Consider the following 18399-nt stretch of genomic DNA (forward strand, 5'->3'; position numbering starts at 1 on the left):
ACTGAATTTAAGGGCAGCATTTCTTTGGTCAATAGAATTAGGTGAGATGGGGAGTCAATTTAATTTGTACTTAATGAGCATCTAGAGAGTATAGTGAGGTTAAATAAATAAAACTTCAAAAAATCAAAGTTTAGAACATTAATGTCTATAGGCAGCCCCAGAGTTTGAACCATTTCCTGAAAAATTACTTCTGCTTTTGTCATGTTGGACCATTTTTTTTTTTTTTTAAACCTTCAAGTTTCCTGCCAGCAGTTTAGAGATTGGGCTGTTTCCTCACTTACGCCTGTCTCCTCACACTTGTATAATTTTATTCTCTCAACTGAATGTGAAAGATATTAGACGAAGATGACTGACAATGTTACTTATTCCGTAATAAAGTATCCTGCTGAACCCCAAGCTCAGAAGGACGACCGACAGCAGCAAAAAGGTGAGTTAACCAAATGAGTGTGGAGAACTGTCCATAGTCACCATAGGCTAGGTGAATGAATGAGATGGAGAATACATTTGCAGTAGAGGATGCAGAAAAATAGAGGGTCATTTGGAGAAATGCTTTTGGTTCATTTTGAAGTCCAGAGTTGGAATATGAAAATTTTGTATGTGGTTGAGGATCTGATCTTAGGTTTCAGGTAAATTGTTTTCTAACCCTTCACTTTTATAATCTTATCTATGAAACACAAGCTGGGGCAATTTTGTTTGTCTTTACTGCTCCTGAACTAAAGCAAGAATTTTGTTGGGAGAACTTTATCTCTTTGTGAATGTTTGGGACAACTGTGGACCAGCTGTGCAAATTCTAGGCATCTTTGTTTTTCTGGCTATGAAATGAAGAGAAGGACCAATAATTTTGCCACAGGGTAATATTAAGATTTTGTCAGAAAAGAAGTTATTTCATATAACTAGGTCCTTCCCACACCCCCAGTGTTGCACCAGAATGGTGACAAGTGTAGGAAGAAGGTATTAAGAGCATTACAGATACTAGACCATGTGATTCTGGGAATTTGAAGATGAAACAAACCATTCTTACATAGAACCCTGAGAAAACACTTTCTGAGACAGGCAGATAACTGTGTAAGTGCCAAAATTAGTATTTGATTTTATATCTTAGGGAGCAAACTTACATGAGGTGTGTTCTTTAGTGTAGCTCCATAAGCCTTCTCTCTTTTTTGCCTCAGTCTTATTATTACAAGTTTTAGTATTGTCCCTTGAAATCACTGCTATAATTTGCTAAATCATTTCACTATACTTAGACATTTAGATTTATTTCTATTACTATAAATTATAGAGCATTTAACATTTTATTTGTACTTATTTTTCCTTCTTTGGGGTTATGGCTGTGCTAATTTTTAAGGAATAGAAATGTTAAATCAAAAAGAATGTGCATTTTAAAGTTTATGTACATGATCACACAATTTGTGATAAGTTGAAACTTGACTATAATTATTTTGATTTCCAGGCAAGTGGTTTTTTATTTGTATCCAGTGGACACTGCACATTCTTATTTATTGCCAGTATGTTTATTCCTACACCAGCTTTCTGGGGTGCTCTGCTTGGGAATGAGAAAATAGGTTAGGAGCATTAAGACAATATTAAAAATCTCTTTAGAAAAGTACTGGTGGTGATTTAGTTGCTAAGTCGTGTCCGACTCTTGCTAACCCACAGACTGTAGCCCGCCAGGCTCCTCTGTCCATAGGATTCTCCAGGCAAGAATACTGCAGTGGGTTGCCATTTCCTTCTCCAGGAGAAATACAAAAAGCATTACATGCTCATTACAGGAATTAGAGAAACTATGAGAGCAGATATAATAAAATAAAATCACTAATAATTTTACAACATGGTGATCATCACTATTACTATTTTGACATATTTTTGCTTTTTTGTACTGACTTTACTACAAGTACTTCACTGAGTCTTTTAATATAAAGTATATTAAAAATATTAAATTTCAGTTAATTTTTTAAACTGAATTGTGGTTGCCCATATACAATTTATGCAATTATGTTTTGATACTTTTTTTACACTTAGTGTAATATCTATAATCAACATTTATTTCATTAAATATTCTTCTATAGTGCAAATGTGTTTTTTTCTGTCACTAAAAAATCAAATGCTTTTGGATATATCAGTCCAAACAGTTAAAATACAGAACTGTCTCATTTTAAGCTATCTTCACTAAGAATTTCTTTAAGAACTTCAAAATACGCCATAGATACCTACATCTACAGTATCATTTACCTAAAATTTAAATTCGAAAGTGAGGCCCAAATAAGCAGAATTATTTTCTCAATTTCCAAATAAAAGGTTATCTATTTGATAAGGAGTCAAAACTAGAACTTAAATGCCTTACTTTATAGATTTTTGCCTTTCACACTATCAGTCCTACATTATCAGACTAAGGGATCACTATCATTTTAAAATAAAAAATTGGTGTGAAAAATTTGTTATTTTCCAAATGAAAAAAATACCATTCTTAGGTATACAACATAGTTAATATAAAGTAATGTCCCATCCTTAAACAAATTATCAACCTAAACTGATCACTCTTCCAATTATGACAGGTTCCAAAGTACTTGTGAGGTGTCAGTAATTTTATTTTCATTTAAGTTTTATTTATCTCAATTTTGAATAAATAATACATCATATGGTTCAAAATTCAAAAAGTACAGAAGAAAATAAAAAGTCTTCCTTCTATTTCTATCCCCATTGACTTGTTTCCCCTCCCCAAGGCAAGCAACTTTATCAGATGCATGTGTCTATTTTCAGAAATGCCTATTAGCATACACTGTTTCACAGACCACTGTTTTATTAACTGTTTCCCTTTATATTCCTTGAAAAACCACTCCATATCTATGAAAAAAGCTTGTCTTTGTTTTTTTGTTAGAAATTGCATATTGACTTTATGGCTATGTCAGAATGTATTTGACTCATCTTTTATTGATAGACAGTTAGGTTGAATTTAGTCTTTTCCCCCTACAAATATTGTTGCTATGAGTGGCCTTAAAAATATGACATTTTATACATGTGTGAATGTCTGCAGGAAAAATTTCTTGAAGAGAAATTGCTGAGTCAAAAGGTAAATTAATGCCTTTGTGATTTTGGGACACAGCCAAACTGCCATCCAGAGAAGTTGTTCCAATTTATATTCTCACCACTAAAGCATGAGACTGTGCAAGCCACAATTTCAAAACAAAAAGTATGTTTCACTGGATAAGTAAAATATGTTCCTTGATGAAGTTAATGGTGGCCACCCTCAGCTTCAGAGCATGGCCCTGACGGATCTGGGAAAAGAAACTTTAAGGCCTGGATCGCAGTTCCAACCAGGCCAAATTGCTTCAAAATCTCAGCTATCCTTCCCTGACCTTTTCTCCTTTAACTTTTATTCTGACTCAGGATATTTTTTTGGATTCTATTCTTCCAGCTTCTTCTTCGAGATCCCCTCGCTCTTACCACGTGGCGATAGCTTTGGGGCTTCTGTCCACCATTCTAGCGAGTATGCTGCTATTGCAGTGGAGTCTGTACCGGGGTGAGTGCCACCTTAAACCAAAGTTTGTACATAAAAGCAATATAACGTTACAGAAAACTTGAAAAATAGTCCCAGTAAAATAAATCACCAACATACACAAGAGTATCTCTCAGGCATAGTCTTCTAGTTTTTGAGTACATGCATTTGTGTTAAGTATTTGTTCTTTTAACAGGATTTCAGTTAAGTCCTCTAAAATTCCCCTTGCCTCACTTTTTTTTTTTTTTTCAATACGGCTAGTATAGTTCTGATCACAATATGCTTATAATTTTGTGTATTGCTTTTTGGTTTGATATTTCCTACCTACATTTTCCTACCTATTACCATATTTAGCAGGAAAATCAAATTATAATTTTAATACTGTGTTTAACTTTTCATATGAGATATACTGTAATTTAATTAAGCATATTCTAATTTTTCCCATTTAGTGAGCTTTCCCATTTTCTAAAATGAACTTTTCTAGATTTACTTGTAGGTCCTTATATATGACGATCCAGAGAGCCTTCGGTTTTTGTTTCACAATCCAGAGTTCTAACTTAGTTTTTTGTTATCTGAGCATGATTGTTAGTGACAGGCTAATGCTGTTGTTGTTTTGTCGCTAAGTTGTGTCTGACTCTTTCTGAGACCCTGTGGGCTGTAGCCTGCCAGGCTCCTCTGTCCATGGAATACTAGAGTGGATAACCATTCCCTTCTCCAGGGGATCTTCCAAATCCAGGGATTGAACCCAGGTCTCCTGCATTTCAGATAGATTCTTTACTGAGCCACTAGGGAAGGCCCAAGTGACAGGTTAGACAGATTTTATTAATTGGGGTTCTAAGGGTTCAGTCCTAGGACCTCTACGTCAGATCCAAGTCCTACTTTTGGCAGAAGGAGACTCCTAGGCAAGTCAGGAATTTTTCCTTCAGTCTGGATATCGTCACAGTTGTATGGAAAAAACACAAATTATAAAGTGTCGACTTCACAGCTTGATCTCCAGAACACTATGTTGTTCCTATGCCAGGTCTTCCTACAGAAAGGTTGTCTACTTTCCCCACTTTTAAATTTCAAATCTGGAATAGATATATAATCTACTCTGCAATTATGTATCCACACGTACGCTCACTTGATATAATGGTTCACACTTGCCTATTGTGAGATTGTATTTTTGGAGGGTTTAGACAAAGATGTCTTGTGGAAGTAGAAAATCAATAGAATTTTGGAATTTTCATTAAAATTAGTGTGAAACCTTATTCAGTTCCCTTTCATTTTCACGGATCTATAGCACAACCATTTTAAAACAATGAGAGTGTCTGTATATAAAAGAGCTCAGTGAGGAGAATGGCATGACTTTTCACTTTAGCAGCTGATATCCTTCTCTGTCAGAAAATCTTTTATTTTTAATATCTAGAATGAATTCTTTTTGATGAAGTATGTCTTTTATCCAATTTCCAGTGAATTTTTAATGCACTTGTGATTAAAAAAAATCCCAAACAGCCTTTCATTCTAGATAAGTTTGTTCTTTCTAGTTTCTGTCCTTTTCTTCTGCACTATTCTGGAGTGTCAGACTGTGGTTGCATATTCTGAAAGATTCTACCTGATTTAAGCAATGTGCATTATGCTATTACACAATGTATGCTCTGAGTCTATATAAATAGTACAGCGATACATTCATGCAAATACACTCTTATATTACCTGTTGTGCATGTGTCACACGTGCATACTGATGTCTAGCAGAAGCAAGGGACTCTCCTCCCAGTCCTCAGCCAGCTTATATCCATTTCCTTCCCTGCTCCTTCACATCCTTGCTTAACAGAATGTTCAGTAGTAGTAATAGAGTTGGACATTGTGAGATATTTAATTTGAGACCATGCATTGTTGTACATTTCTCTAAACCTTAATCTGAAAGGTAGAGGGCAGGGAAGACAGTTTATCCCCCATTTCACTGCCAAGACAAAAGGATCCATAAAGATGTGACCCAAGTCCTCTTCCTTTCCAGGCTCCAAGTTCTCTACTTGTGCCAGCTGTCCTCACTGTCCAGACTTCTGGATGGGGTATGGTGGCCACTGTTATTACTTTTCAGTGGAAAAAAGGAGCTGGAATTCTAGCCTGGAATTCTGCTTAGCCAAAGACGCGAATCTCCTTATGTGTAAAGACCAAAAGGAAATGGTAAGTGCAAACATTTAGTAAACATAGGCAGTTTTGTTGGAGAATGCTGTTCAAATGTATCATGTATCTTCTTTTGAGGAGCAAAAGGAATGTTCTTTCCTTTCCCTTCCCCAACAACCCTCAGTTATATACCTAGATACTCCAGTTGGTATGTATGCACGTGTGTGTGTGTGTGTGTGTGTTGGAGGTGGCAGGATGGTGAGTATTATGGGGAGGAAGTAGACCATAAATACAGGGCTTCCATTGTGGCTCAGCTGGTAAAGAATCCGCCGCAATGCCGGAGACCTGGGTTTGAAAGATCCCCTGGAGAAGGGAAAGGCTATCCAATCCAGTATTCTAGCATGGAGAATTCCAAGGACTGTATAGTCCATGGGATCTCAAAGAGTCAGACACGACTGAGCGACTTTCACTTTCACAAATCTAATAAAAGAAAACATTAGATCTAGACACATATGAGTCTAATAGTAAAGAGGCACTTTACTCACTTTACAAGTTTCACCAGCTCTCTCTTACCAGTGAGAGCTGTTGGAACTTGGGAGGGAGGGGAAGAGAGGTAGCCTAGGAACTTAATACCTTCTTCATAATGTTTTGTCTTCATTTATTAGAATTCAGTAAGGTCTAGGCTAGGAATCAGTTGGGGTTGTGCGGAGGGCATGAGGAAGAAGCAGTTCCAGAAAGTTGAGAAAGAAGGAAGGAAAGTGTGTGTGTGCGATTTTAAACTCCTCGCAGAGTTGAGCTGCTGGGCTCCACTTCCTACTGGCCTCTCAGATCCTTCCTGTCTGCTCGACTGTCAGGAAGCAAGTTCTTTATGAATCCTAGAGCATCTCAAAGTAACAAAGGAGTTGACATCCTGAGCTTACCTGGTACAAAAATCAATCAATTTCTAACTTGTCAACTTAAATTACATATGCAAAGAAAATAAGGAATCTTACTTAGGTTTTGTGCTAATTTCATGCTGAGCTTTGTGTTTTGATATTGTTTTACATCTTCTTTTTGGGGTAGAATCACAGAGAAGAGTTTATTAAGAATTCAACTATATTAAACATCCCTTAGGGGAAATTCTGAGAAGCAATGAATTACACTAAAGCAGTTGGACAGAGCATATGATCTATAAAGTTTGTAACTTCCTATTTTAAGAGTAGACTAAAGCATCTGGATTCCTATTGTCTGTCAAAAGAATACTCATTCTTTTGAAATTCTGCATAAGCTCTAACTTCAAATCAGTCCACTTCTGTGACTTACTTTTCCTTTATCCTCCCATAAACTAGGTGACAGAATGCACTGGGGTGTATTCTTTAGACCTGTTGAGTCATGCTTTTATGGCACCTAGTAATAATAACCTTGCTTTCTAGATCTTTTTGCAGCAACTCCTATTCTCATTCTGATACAACTGCCTCTGAGTTCTTAGGCTGAGTGAAATCAATAGCAGAAGTGAGCAGACAACTTGAAATACTGTTGAGCAAACACTGATAAACAGAGTAGTGAATCATAATACAAGACGGTGCCTCGGAGAACTGCAGAGAGGCAGCTACCGTAATTGCAGTGTGATAATGACGGCTGCAGCCCAGGATAGCTCGGAGGTGGGGATGGTTCTGTTTCTCTGAGGTCCCCTGGAGGAATGTTAAAGGATGAGTGTTAGAGGATTTCATCTTTCCATTCTTTCTCTACTTACTGTAAATCCTGATCTACTGTTGAGTAAGCTGAACAGAGTTAGACTGGATGCATTTCTAAAACTGGTTTATTTCCTTTTAAGGACCCTAGATTCAAATCAGTCCTGGAAAGGATATTCTATGCTCTCGGTAGAATATCCCTGAGAGATTGCATAGCAACTACAGATAAGTCTTACTTCTGACTTTCCTGTGGAATTTTGCTTGGTTCTCCAGTCTGATTCTTTTTCTTGCCCTCAGCTTTTGTAAGATCCTGTAAAACCAACTTGACTTATATCTAGTCTGTTGACTTTGTTGTACTAGTGTTGTTATTCTTTTACTCTCATGGCAATATTTATACATTATTTTAAGATAAATGCTTGCTTTTCCTAGTATTGCACGTGATAAGTTGCCTCAGTCATGTCCTACTCTTTGCGACTCTAGGGACCGTAGCCCACCAGGCTCCACTATCCATCGAATTCTTTGGGCAAGAATACTGGAGTGGGTTGCCATGCCCTCCTCCAGGGGATCTTCCCAACCCAGGGATCGAACCTGCATCTCTTGGGTCTCTTGCACTGGCAGGCAGATTCTTTACCGCTAGCACTACTTAGGTCTAAACAGCTACCAAAAGACAAAGATCTATGAAAACCAAAGTTTTCTGACATTCCAGTGTTGGAGAATACTGCTAGGGAATTAGTTTGCTCTATGCTAGAGGCTGCAAGGCTATCAGAAGTGTCCCTCTTACACTGGTAAATAGTTATTTTTCAGTAAGATATATAACTACAGCACACCTCTTAGATCAGTTATAGATAGCAAAGCTTATAATGAAAATAATAAAAATAGAAACTACTGTGAAAATAATAAAAATAGAAAATAGTAGAAAATAATAAAAAATAATAGAAAATAATAAAAATAGAAACATAGAGCACCTGCTATGTGATAGGTATTCAGTTCTACTTTATTGTTCTTAATCTTCACAGTGTATCTTATGAAGTAGAATTCAACCTCTCCATTTCATTGAGTGAATAAAATTCAGAAGAGTTAATGAGCAAGTCCAAGGCTACAAATCTGACAGAGCCAAACTTTCTTTTCAGAGCCAAATTTTTAAACTCCACACCAATCCACCTTTTAAAGTCTTACAGAAATACTGTGTTTGACAGCTTTCAGAATCCATCTTGTGCATGCTGAAAAATGAAATCACTTTTCCAGTTGTTTGTCTGCTGGCTCCTTTTATTTTCTATACATGTTTAAAATATTATTTGAACTTAAATCTGGGATGTATATTTTATCACCCTTGGGGTTTAAATATTTTTAAATAGTGAGATGTTCACTTATATTTTTTACTATTCTTAAAAATTTATTTACATGAAAATTATATGCTGAGCTGTTCACTTATTATCTCTTTTTGTATCTTGGATTTCAAGATTTATTTTATTTTTGAGAAAATAAAAATTCTGTTTACCTCATGGCATCTGCTCTTTTTGGCTTTTGCTGTTCTTTGAATTTATCTTTAGATCTTTCTGTTCAGTTCAGTTCAGTCGCTCAGTCGTGTCCGAATCTGCGACCCCATGAATCGCAGCATGCCAGGCCTCCCTGTCCATCACCAACTCCCGGAGTTTACTCAAACTCATGTCCATCGAGTTGGTGATGCCATCCAGCCATCTTATCCTCTGTCGTCCCCTTCTCCTCCTGTCCCCAATCCCTCCCAGCATCAGGGTCTTTTCCAATGAGTCAACTCTTCGCATGAGGTGGACAAAGTATTGGAGTTTCAGCTTCAGCATCAGTCCTTCCAATGAACACCCAGGACTGATCTCCTCTAGGATGGACTGGTTGGATCTCCTTGCAGTCCAAGGGACTCTCAAGAGTCTTCTCCAACACCACAGTTCAAAAGCATCAATTCTTCGGTACTCAGCTTTCTTTATAGTCCAACTCTCACATCCATACATGACTACTGGAAAAACCATAGCCTTGACTAGACGGACCTTTGTTGGCAAAGTAATGTCTCTGCTTTTTAATATGCTGTCTAGGTTGGTCATAACTTTTCTTCCAAGGAGTTAGAGTCTTTTAATTTCATGGCTGCAGTCACCATCTGCAGTGATTTTGGAGCCCAAAAAAATAAAGTCTGACACTGTTTCCACTGTTTCCCCATCTATTTCCCATGAAGTGATGGGACCAGATGCCATGATCTTAGTTTTCTGAATGTTGAGCTATGTTCAAATTCTGATTTTTGTTGTTATTTTTTTCTCCATATAGATAAGTTTATTTTGATTGTTAGCTTTTGTTTCTTATAGTTGTTGGTGTGTTATTTTTAAATATATGTTGACTAAAGAGTTCCCTGTGGAAATACTTTGGTTTCTTTACATCTATCCTGATGCTCCTCGCCCTATAACATCTTTCTTCCTCATTATCATAATTTGAGATTATATCTTCAGACTTTATTGCTTTAACAATCTCTCGTTCAAGTTGAACCATCATCTCTGTTAGAGTATATGACTTTGGGATTGTCCCTATCTTCTCCATGAAATTTCAATATTGGCTTTTCTTATAGTTAGGGTTTACATCTAATTATATCCAAGGTTTCCTTCTGTGACTACAAACACTATGATAAGATGGTCACTTTCCCTCATAATGTAAAGTAGATTCAGGTTATGAAAAGAGCTTCATTTCTTTCAGACAGACATGAGTTTCTTTTTACTAAATTGCTTACTAGCGATGTGAGCTTCAGCAAGTTTCTTAATCTCTTTGACTCTCAGTTTCCTCATGTACCAAGTGGAGAAATTTTTTTCCGGATTCATTACAAGTATTAAGTGAGAAAATCTATGTGAAATTGTTTTTTAACATAGGAGAAATCACTTCATTTTAGCTTTTCTTCTTTCCACTTTAATTTCCCTTGACACTTGAAAATAAAGTCCAGAGTTGAAATAACTTTCGTTTTTCCTTTCTGTCTCCCAGGGTTTGAAATTTCAGTAAAATATGTATCACAAAGTAAATTATGATTTGTTGAATTGAGTTTTTCCCTTTTGAGGAAACCTGAAATGATATGTTAGAAGACAGAACTAAATAGCTGGAAGCAGGAGAATTGTTTTACTTGAGGTCTTTGTAGTCTGGTAATGTGTGTGTGTTTGTTACCCTTTCTTCATAACCAGATAAAGCAACCATTATGAACTTCACCTCAAAGCATACCTTTGGTAGGTAGGTTAGGATACTTCCAGTCCTTTTTTTTTTACTTAAAAAGTTGTGGTAAAGCATGAATAACATACAACTTACTATTTTGACAATTTTAAAGTAGACAATTAAGTGGAATTAAGTATATTCACATTGTTGTGCAACTGTGACCGCTGTTCACCTCCAGAACCTTTTTCATCACCCCAAACAGTAACTCCACACCCATTAAACAGTAACTCCCCATAACTCTGCCCCCCAACCCCTGGTGACTACTAGTCTATTCTTAATGTCTCTGAATTTTCCTCTTATGTCCTTTTGTATCTGGCTAATTTTATTTCATTGGCTTCTTTTGTTTAGCATGTTTCCAAGGTACATCTGTGCTGTAGCAGGTATCAGAATTTCATTCCTTTTAAAGGCTGAATAATATTCCATTATATGGATAGGACCACATTGTGTTTATCCATTCACCTGTTGATGGATAGTGTTTTACTATTTTTTTTCTTTCATAATTGAAATTGTACTGATTGTTTTGAGCATCAGTATTTTGTGTTGTTCAGTCATGTCTGACTCTTTGTGACCCCGTGGACTATAGCCCGCCAACCTTCCCTGTCCTTTACTATCTCCCAGAGCTTGCTCAAACTCATGTCCATTGAGTCAGTGATGCCATCCAACCATCTCATCCTCTGTCATCCCCTTCTCTTGCCTTCAGTCTTTCCCAGCATCAGGGTCTTTTCCAGTGAGCCAGCTCTTTGCATCAGGTGGCCAAAGTATTGGAGCTTCAGCTTCAGTACCAGTCCTTCCAATGAATATTCAGGGTTGATTTCCTTTAGGATTGGCTGGTATACAGAAGTTTAAATTTGTGTATAATTCTTAACATTTGTACCAAAAATCTAAAAAAAACATGTAATTGTGATTCTTTTCTGAACAATTATCCCAGTTACTCTCCAGTTTAAAATCTGGAGGAAAACTTTTCTTAACAGTATGTTAAGTATGAATGCCTTCAAGTGTTCATACACTGTTATATCACATGTCCCATGGATTCACAATTTGAAAGTTCATTAGTAGTGTATGTGACATTAATCTTTCACAGCAGATTAAGAAAGTTACTAGGAAAACTGGACTACCTGAACAAAGATGCTATAGAGTGCACAAAATTCTGACAGGGAGAGTGGAGATCAAGGTGTGGTTTTTCGTTAAGAAACAATTGCACCAAAACCAACATGGGAATAAAAGTAATTCAGTGTCCAAGACATGTTAAACACACAACTGACTCCAAATTGCCATTTAGTGCGCTTTGTATTGGAGGATGTAAAATCTGCCCCATCTATGCAATGTTAAGCTGACACCCAAGACAATCAAAGCAGTCAGAGTATTCAATATCCCACTATTTTCTGGTTGTATCAAAAAAAATAAACAACCGGTAAATGATTTCACCTCTTAAAGAAAAGCAGTTAGCACTTAAAAAATGGAATAAGGTTGAATTTGCTCCTTCTTAAAAATGTTTCCAGATCTACTCACAATTTTGCATTTACAAAATAGTTGCTAAACATATTGCCCTGTATTGTACAAGAAGGGAGACAGGGACTACTAAAGCCGGGCATGTGATTTGAATCAGATTTGGCTTCTTTCCTCTCCTGCTTCGTCAGAGGCTGGGTTCTCCTCGCTCTTAGTTTCTCTGTTTTCTGCAGGTAAATCTTGTCTTTTGGTTAGCCTGTTTCCCTTGTGCTCCCTTTTCCCCTTTTGTGTGTGTGTGTGTGTGTGTGTGTGTTTTGTCTGAAGATTTACCCTTTCCTGCCACCTGTTTTTGGCTTCCACTCTGATTTCCACTTTTGCAGGAGCAGGTGAGCTGACAACCTCATCTCTTGGGCTCCTTCTTTTTGCTCTCTGGGTGGAGTCGATCTTCCTCTTGGGCATCATCACAGGGGGCAAGAACATGCCAGGTGCCTGTGGGCAGGTGCGTCCTGGAAGACTTTGTGAAGTGGGAGTGCGGGTGCTCCTGCCTCCCCAGTTGGTGGGACCCCAGCATCTCACTCTTTTAAAGAGAGTGTTCTGGTTTATTGAGCAAGACTTACTAACTTTAGCATTGTGCACACACGCAAAATTATAGAGGAAATTCTTATTAATATTTAATTCTAGTCGTTTTGTACCCTGTCAAGTTTCCCTTAAATCTCTTAATGTATCTGCATATTTTTTTATGCTAGCAGTCAATGCGTACATTCTATAGGATATATTTGAAAAGTCTGGAAACAGAGGATTATTTTTAAATAGTATATTTGTTACACTTTCAAGTAATATGCTCAATGTGTGTTTCCTCAGCCTTCCAGACACATTTTCAAGTGAAATACCTCTAAATTGAAAACAATAGCTCTAATTAATTTTTGACTTTATGGGTGCTCTGTATTGTACTTTTCCTTCCCTAATTAATAACTACATGTATTATTTTAAGTGTTTCACCTGAAAAAGTGTATTGGGGATTGAAGAAAAAAATGTAAATGATATTATTTGAAGACATAACATACATATTATTTAAAATTACATATTTACCCTACCTATGTAAATATCTAGGCCTTTGGATATCATATGTTCATGTTTTGCTTTTGTCACATAGCATTATTTCATTCCTTTTTCCACACGTTTAATGATTCCAGATACTTATCTTTAAAAATTCTGTATTATTCTAGTTTTGCTTAACTATTTTAGTATTTCTAGAAAAAATCTAATTTCCAAATTTTAAGCAGCTAGAAACATATTTATATGAATTATTTTCTTAAGGTTAGTTATTTAGTAGATAGTCCCTGAAATTAAGTTAGCCAATCAAAGATATATCCAGTTTAGCTTTGGTATTTTAGTAGTTTATCTCCATATGGGTTGAAATATCTTAGCTATATCCTGTAAACCATGTTCATTTTGGAAGTGTAAGGAGTATGTTCTATAGCTTAGCAGTATTTTAATTACAAGTTAAAAATATTGCCTGCAAAAGCATGTGTGTGTGTGTAAGACATAAATATTGGCATTAAAAATAAAATGAAAAAGAAAGAAAAAAATGTATCTGATTTCATTTGTTTGCGTTCTGTCTTCATCTTGCTTTTAGGTTTTGTACTTTTTTCTCTCTAAAGTATAACCAAACATTACAAGTTCTAAAATGACATAGCCTTCTCCCACAGAGTTCAAAAGTCTGTTCTGTACTTCTGTGTCTCTTTTTCTGTTTTGCATATAGGGTTATCATTACCATCTTTCTAATAAAAAAATAAAAGCAAAATGCTAGTAAAAAAAAATAAAATGACATAGCACCTCATTGCTCTAGTTCACACCTTCTCTGCAAGATAAGACTTCTGAGGTTACACTGTTGCAATAAACACTCTTGTTTATGCTTTTATGGCTGCTTCTGTAGTAACACACACACACATCACTCAAGAGTCCATAGAACCCTATAGATAATCGCACTCTGGTTCTAAAAGCTTCTTTCAAGTGGGATATCGATTTTCAAGTGAAAGTGATCCAGTAAACATTTGTCCTGTCCAGCCTCATTAGGGAGAAGTAGTAAATTGGCAGAATCATGTGACTTAAAATTGTATGGATCTTGAGAGTAGTGATCAAGTGTAGGATTGGCGTTTGTGAGTATTATCGAATCCCAGCTCTCAGACTGTAATTGAGGCCTGTGTTTATGTTTATTTAATGAATGAAGTCTATTCATTTCTGTTTCATTAGCTGTCATCCCTCCCACTGAAATGCAAGGAAGAAAGAGATGGAGAGTTTTTCTTATAATCCCATTGGAAGAATGAGGATAAGCTCACTTTTTTCCTAATTTAAATAATCATTTTAAGCAAATTGTTTAAGTAATGCACAAAAGGTTTCCAGCTAATCTGGAAATTAGGATGTCATTTCATTTATCCTACGCTTCCTTTACACTTCAGACTCTGTCCCCCCGCCAGCATTCACGATTAAGTACTCGATGGGCGTATAGGGCCATATCCAAGGTGGTAGTTTGCTGCTACTGCTGCTGCTGCTAAGGCGCTTCAGTCGTGTCTGACTCTGTGCGACCCCATAGATGGCGGCCCACCAGGCTCCCCTGTCCCTGGGATTCTCCAAGCAAGAACACTGGAGTGGGGTGCCATTTCCTTCTCCAATGCATGAAAGTAAAAAGTGAAAGCGAAGTCGCTCAGTTGTGTCCAGCTCTTAGTGACCCCATGGACTGCAGCCTACCAGGCTCCTCCATCCATGGGATTTTCCAGGCAAGAGTACTGGAGTGGGGAGCCATTGCCTTCTCCGAGGTGGTACTTTACTTGTTGCTAAATATATTTATTACGCTAGCACCAAATCCTATACAAAATTAATCTTCTGGGATTTAACCTTTATTTTAGTTCATTTTATTTCTAGAGATAATTCCATTAGGATATAAACTCCTTCATTTGATGGTCAGTCTCAACAGAGTGAAGAATCTTATTTCTGTTCTAGTGGGTAGCATGGGACATGTAAAGAGTATACCAACTTAACCTTACCATCAGCTTTTTCCTTAAGAACTGTGTTTATTTTTTCTTGCCATATGTAAGATTGATGAGGACTTGCAAGATTGATGGGAGTTTAGTGGGGAAAAAACAACAATCCAAATACATTGTTGCAAGTTTAATAATAACATATGTGTTAAATGATGATGTGAAATATGAGTGTGTTCACAGCAGTATTTAGCTTTTTTTCTTTCAAAGTTATCTGAATATATATTTATCTGGTATTTATCTGAATACCTATTTGGTGCTCCATCTAATCAAGGAGGAAGTTGCAGTGGAAGGTAGAGATGTAATATGTATCTTATCTGTCATGATCTAAGAATTTAATTATAGGCATGAAGTTCAATTCTAGGAAGTATTGCACTCTGCAACCAACACATCTCTAGAACGAAGGTTTGAGAGAGAGTAGTTATTTGGAGTAGGTGGTTGTTTCAGTCCACTTGGACTGCTATAAACCATAGACAGGGTGGGGGAGCTTAAGCCGCAGATATTTCTGTCTCAGAGTTCTGGGGGCCAAGTCCAAGATCAAGATGCTGGTAGACTTGGTTTCTGGTGAGAAACTTCTTCCTGGCTTGCAGACAGCTGCCCTCTCATGTGGTGGTGAGAGACTGCATGCTAAGTCGCTTCAGTCATGTCTGGCTTTTGGTGACCCTATGGACTGTAGCCTGCCAGGCTCCTCTGTCCATGGGATTCTCCAGACAAGAATACCGTAGTGGATTGCCGTGCCCTCCTCCAGGGGATCTTCCTGATCCAGGGATCAAACCCACTTTTGTCTTATGGCATTGGCAGGTGGATTTTTTTACCACTCAGTCACCTGGGACGCCTTCTCCTCTTCTTTGAAGAGCACTAATCCCATTTTTAGTCTGGGGCCCACCCTGAACACCTCATCTAAATCTAATTACTGCCCAAAGACTACTTCCAGACGCCATCACTTTGTGGTATCAGAGCTTCAACATAGCAATCTGGGGAGGGAGGGGACACAAACATTCGGTTCATAAATAACAGTGATGAGAAAGGGTGTAAGGAATAACAGCATTATCGTGACCCTACGTCTCTTTTTTAACTTTCAGCATTTTTTCCTACCCTTTTTCATCTTCTGCAACCTCTCACTTAGATCCAGCTCCAAAATCTCCTCAGTCAGGAATATTACTGGATTGGTCTGAGAAACAGTTCTGGCTGGAGGTGGGAAGATGGATCAGCCTTAAACACCTCAAGGTAAGGGGCTTCAAAAGAGTGCAGAGAGATAGAGAGAGAGAGAAGAGAAAAGAAAAGGGGAAAAGAAATTATATGTCTGGGGAAATAGATCAAGGATAAAGGAGAGGAGAGGATAGGAAAAGGAAACAAGGAAGGAAATCAATAGTTGATAAGGGCAAGAAAAAAAGAGAGGACATTTTAAAGAGGATAATGAGTAATTTTTATTCTGCAATTTTGGGAGCTGAGAGAAGTGAGGTCTGAATGGGAGGAAGAATTTGCTCATTTTTTATCTTTTCACACCTTAGAACTTCCTTTACTCTGCACATCACCTTAAGTGATTGATTTTTCTGGTTCCTTACAGGATTGCTTCAAACAGCTTGGTACAGAAGTGTGGTACCCTTGGCAAAGGTGGTCTCCAAGCCTCTAGCTGTGAAGTTCAACTTTCTTGGGTCTGTAAGAAGGTCAGACGTTGATGAATGTTCCGTCTGTCCTGTGGCTCCCTAAAAAGAGGGAAATGACCTCTCGTGAGTAACCTTTAGTGAGTGCTGCCCTTCTAGCACATAAATTAGATGTGAGATTAATGCCGCCTCCTTGGGATTGATGGCTTCTTGCTGGACTCTCTTTGAGAGAACTTAGATGTTATCTTAACACTTTAAAGAGTGTAGGCAAATTTGTGAAACAGATAAGGTTTGTTTTTAGTATCCCTCTCTCTAGTGACTAAGGTTGTTGGCTTAGTCATCCCCATCATCTCTGTCAAAAATGTACTTTTAAAATGTTATATTCTGAGCTGAGCTGATGAAATCTGTGCAACTATGTACTATTGCCAGTGTACTAAAGGGTTTTTCTGGGTGCCAGTGGGTTGACATGCTACTCCTCCCTGATAATACATGTTTATCCTAACAGTGCCTCTTTGCAGGTAAAACTTGAATAAGTTGTGGAAGGTGAATGAGAGAGAAGGCTGGCGCTTTGTGGCTCAGCTCTTCACACTTCCATAAAGAGCTGGACTTGACTGAATTTAGTCTTTTCGAAAATGCATAGTTGTGGTTGGATAAACCAGTGTGTAGAAAACCAGTGTGTGGAAAACCATCTTTTCCTTGTTATGAATGTGATTTGGACATTAATTTCACAATGTGAAATGTGGGCAGTCTGGTAAGGCATTATTATAGAGGAAAATTTACAGAAGCAGTTTATGTGGATTGATCTCCCAATTATTTTTGGCACAAACGACTAAAAAATAAGAAAAACATTATTTATCCTTAGGAGGGTTGGGCATAGATGAGAAAGCAAGGCGTTTTTTAGAGATAGAGGAGGGATCAGTAGGACATAATGACAAATAAAATTAAAGGGAAAGAAGGCACAGCGTTGTCAATAGAATCTCAGAAATAAAACAACTGCTTATTGCAGGTCAATAAAGCAAAGAAAAAGAAAAGATACAGGAAGGAATGATGAGGAGATTATAATTCTGTACTGTTGGTGACTATGGATTGTGATGTTTATTTGAATTTCCCTTTTGTATTATTTTTAGGACAAAGACTGTGTTTAACCCACCCTTGTATCCCAAACACCTAAAATAGTGCTTGCTTGTATCAGTGACTATTCAATGCTTGAATAAAAAAAAATTTTTTTAAAGTTCTTATTCTAGCTGTTTCTATTAGCCCATGAGTTGATTAGAGGAATTGAGCAAGAAATATTGTATATATGAATCCTCCCTTAAACCTACCCATTTGAGCAGAGGACTAGTTTAATCTAGATATGTTCAACACAATATACATCTATTAATATATTTGGGAACAGCACCCTTTATTCAGCAATAAACACACAATCTGTAGAGACCTAGTCCTCAGGAAAAAATTAGAAACTATTTACATATCTATCAATATCCAAGTGATTAAATAAATAACCACCTAACTTCCTTTATTTTTTCTTCTGTAGGACAAACTTTTTAAAACGAGAATGCTTTTAATCTTTTCCCTGTACAACTCAAAAACAATAGTAATTAAGACAGCAAAACCAGTCCACACCCTCTGACACCACTGTCAAGCTCTAATGTTGGTGAGGTGGCTTGGCCTGACGCATTTGAGGGTTCGCTGGCTGGGGTTTTCTGAGCTTATCCCAGGTGAAAGACTAGTTTGGTTCTGTTGCTCTGAAGAAGGAGAGTTAGCACTAGTTGTGTGGTCCCACTTGTGCTTTGAGTGACCTGCTTAATGCACCTTCTTCTCTTTTTTCCCCC

The 18399-nt window shown here is 37.3% G+C and overlaps 1 protein-coding gene across 3 annotated transcripts; it reads left to right on the top strand.

Annotated features, from left to right (window-relative positions):
• The first annotated feature begins 288 nt into the window (after nucleotides 1–288).
• LOC122680337 (killer cell lectin-like receptor subfamily G member 1) lies at nucleotides 289–17774 on the top strand. 3 transcript variants are annotated; one of them, XM_043881588.1, is made up of 5 exons: nucleotides 289–427; nucleotides 3413–3517; nucleotides 5490–5659; nucleotides 16090–16190; nucleotides 16531–17774. In XM_043881588.1, exons 1-5 carry the CDS (start codon nucleotides 346–348, stop codon nucleotides 16640–16642), a joined length of 570 nt encoding a protein of 189 aa, XP_043737523.1. In that variant the 5' UTR covers nucleotides 289–345; the 3' UTR covers nucleotides 16643–17774. The 3 variants fall into 3 exon arrangements, with proteins under 3 accessions (XP_043737523.1, XP_043737524.1, XP_043737525.1); XM_043881590.1 differs by having other exon boundaries at nucleotides 306–427; nucleotides 3385–3517; XM_043881589.1 differs by lacking the exon at nucleotides 3413–3517 and having other exon boundaries at nucleotides 16531–16666.
• The last annotated feature ends 625 nt before the right edge of the window (nucleotides 17775–18399 follow it).

The sequence above is a fragment of the Cervus elaphus genome, chromosome 22 (assembly GCF_910594005.1).
Source record: "Cervus elaphus chromosome 22, mCerEla1.1, whole genome shotgun sequence".
Lineage (NCBI taxonomy): Eukaryota > Metazoa > Chordata > Mammalia > Artiodactyla > Cervidae > Cervus > Cervus elaphus.

Coding starts and splice junctions, on each gene's coding strand:
- LOC122680337 (XM_043881588.1), top strand. CDS start 346: ATGACTGACAATGTTACTTATTCCGTAATAAAGTATCCTGCTGAACCC. Junction 428..3,412: donor CGACCGACAGCAGCAAAAAG/GTGAGTTAACCA, acceptor CTATTCTTCCAG/CTTCTTCTTCGAGATCCCCT. Junction 3,518..5,489: donor GCAGTGGAGTCTGTACCGGG/GTGAGTGCCACC, acceptor CTTCCTTTCCAG/GCTCCAAGTTCTCTACTTGT.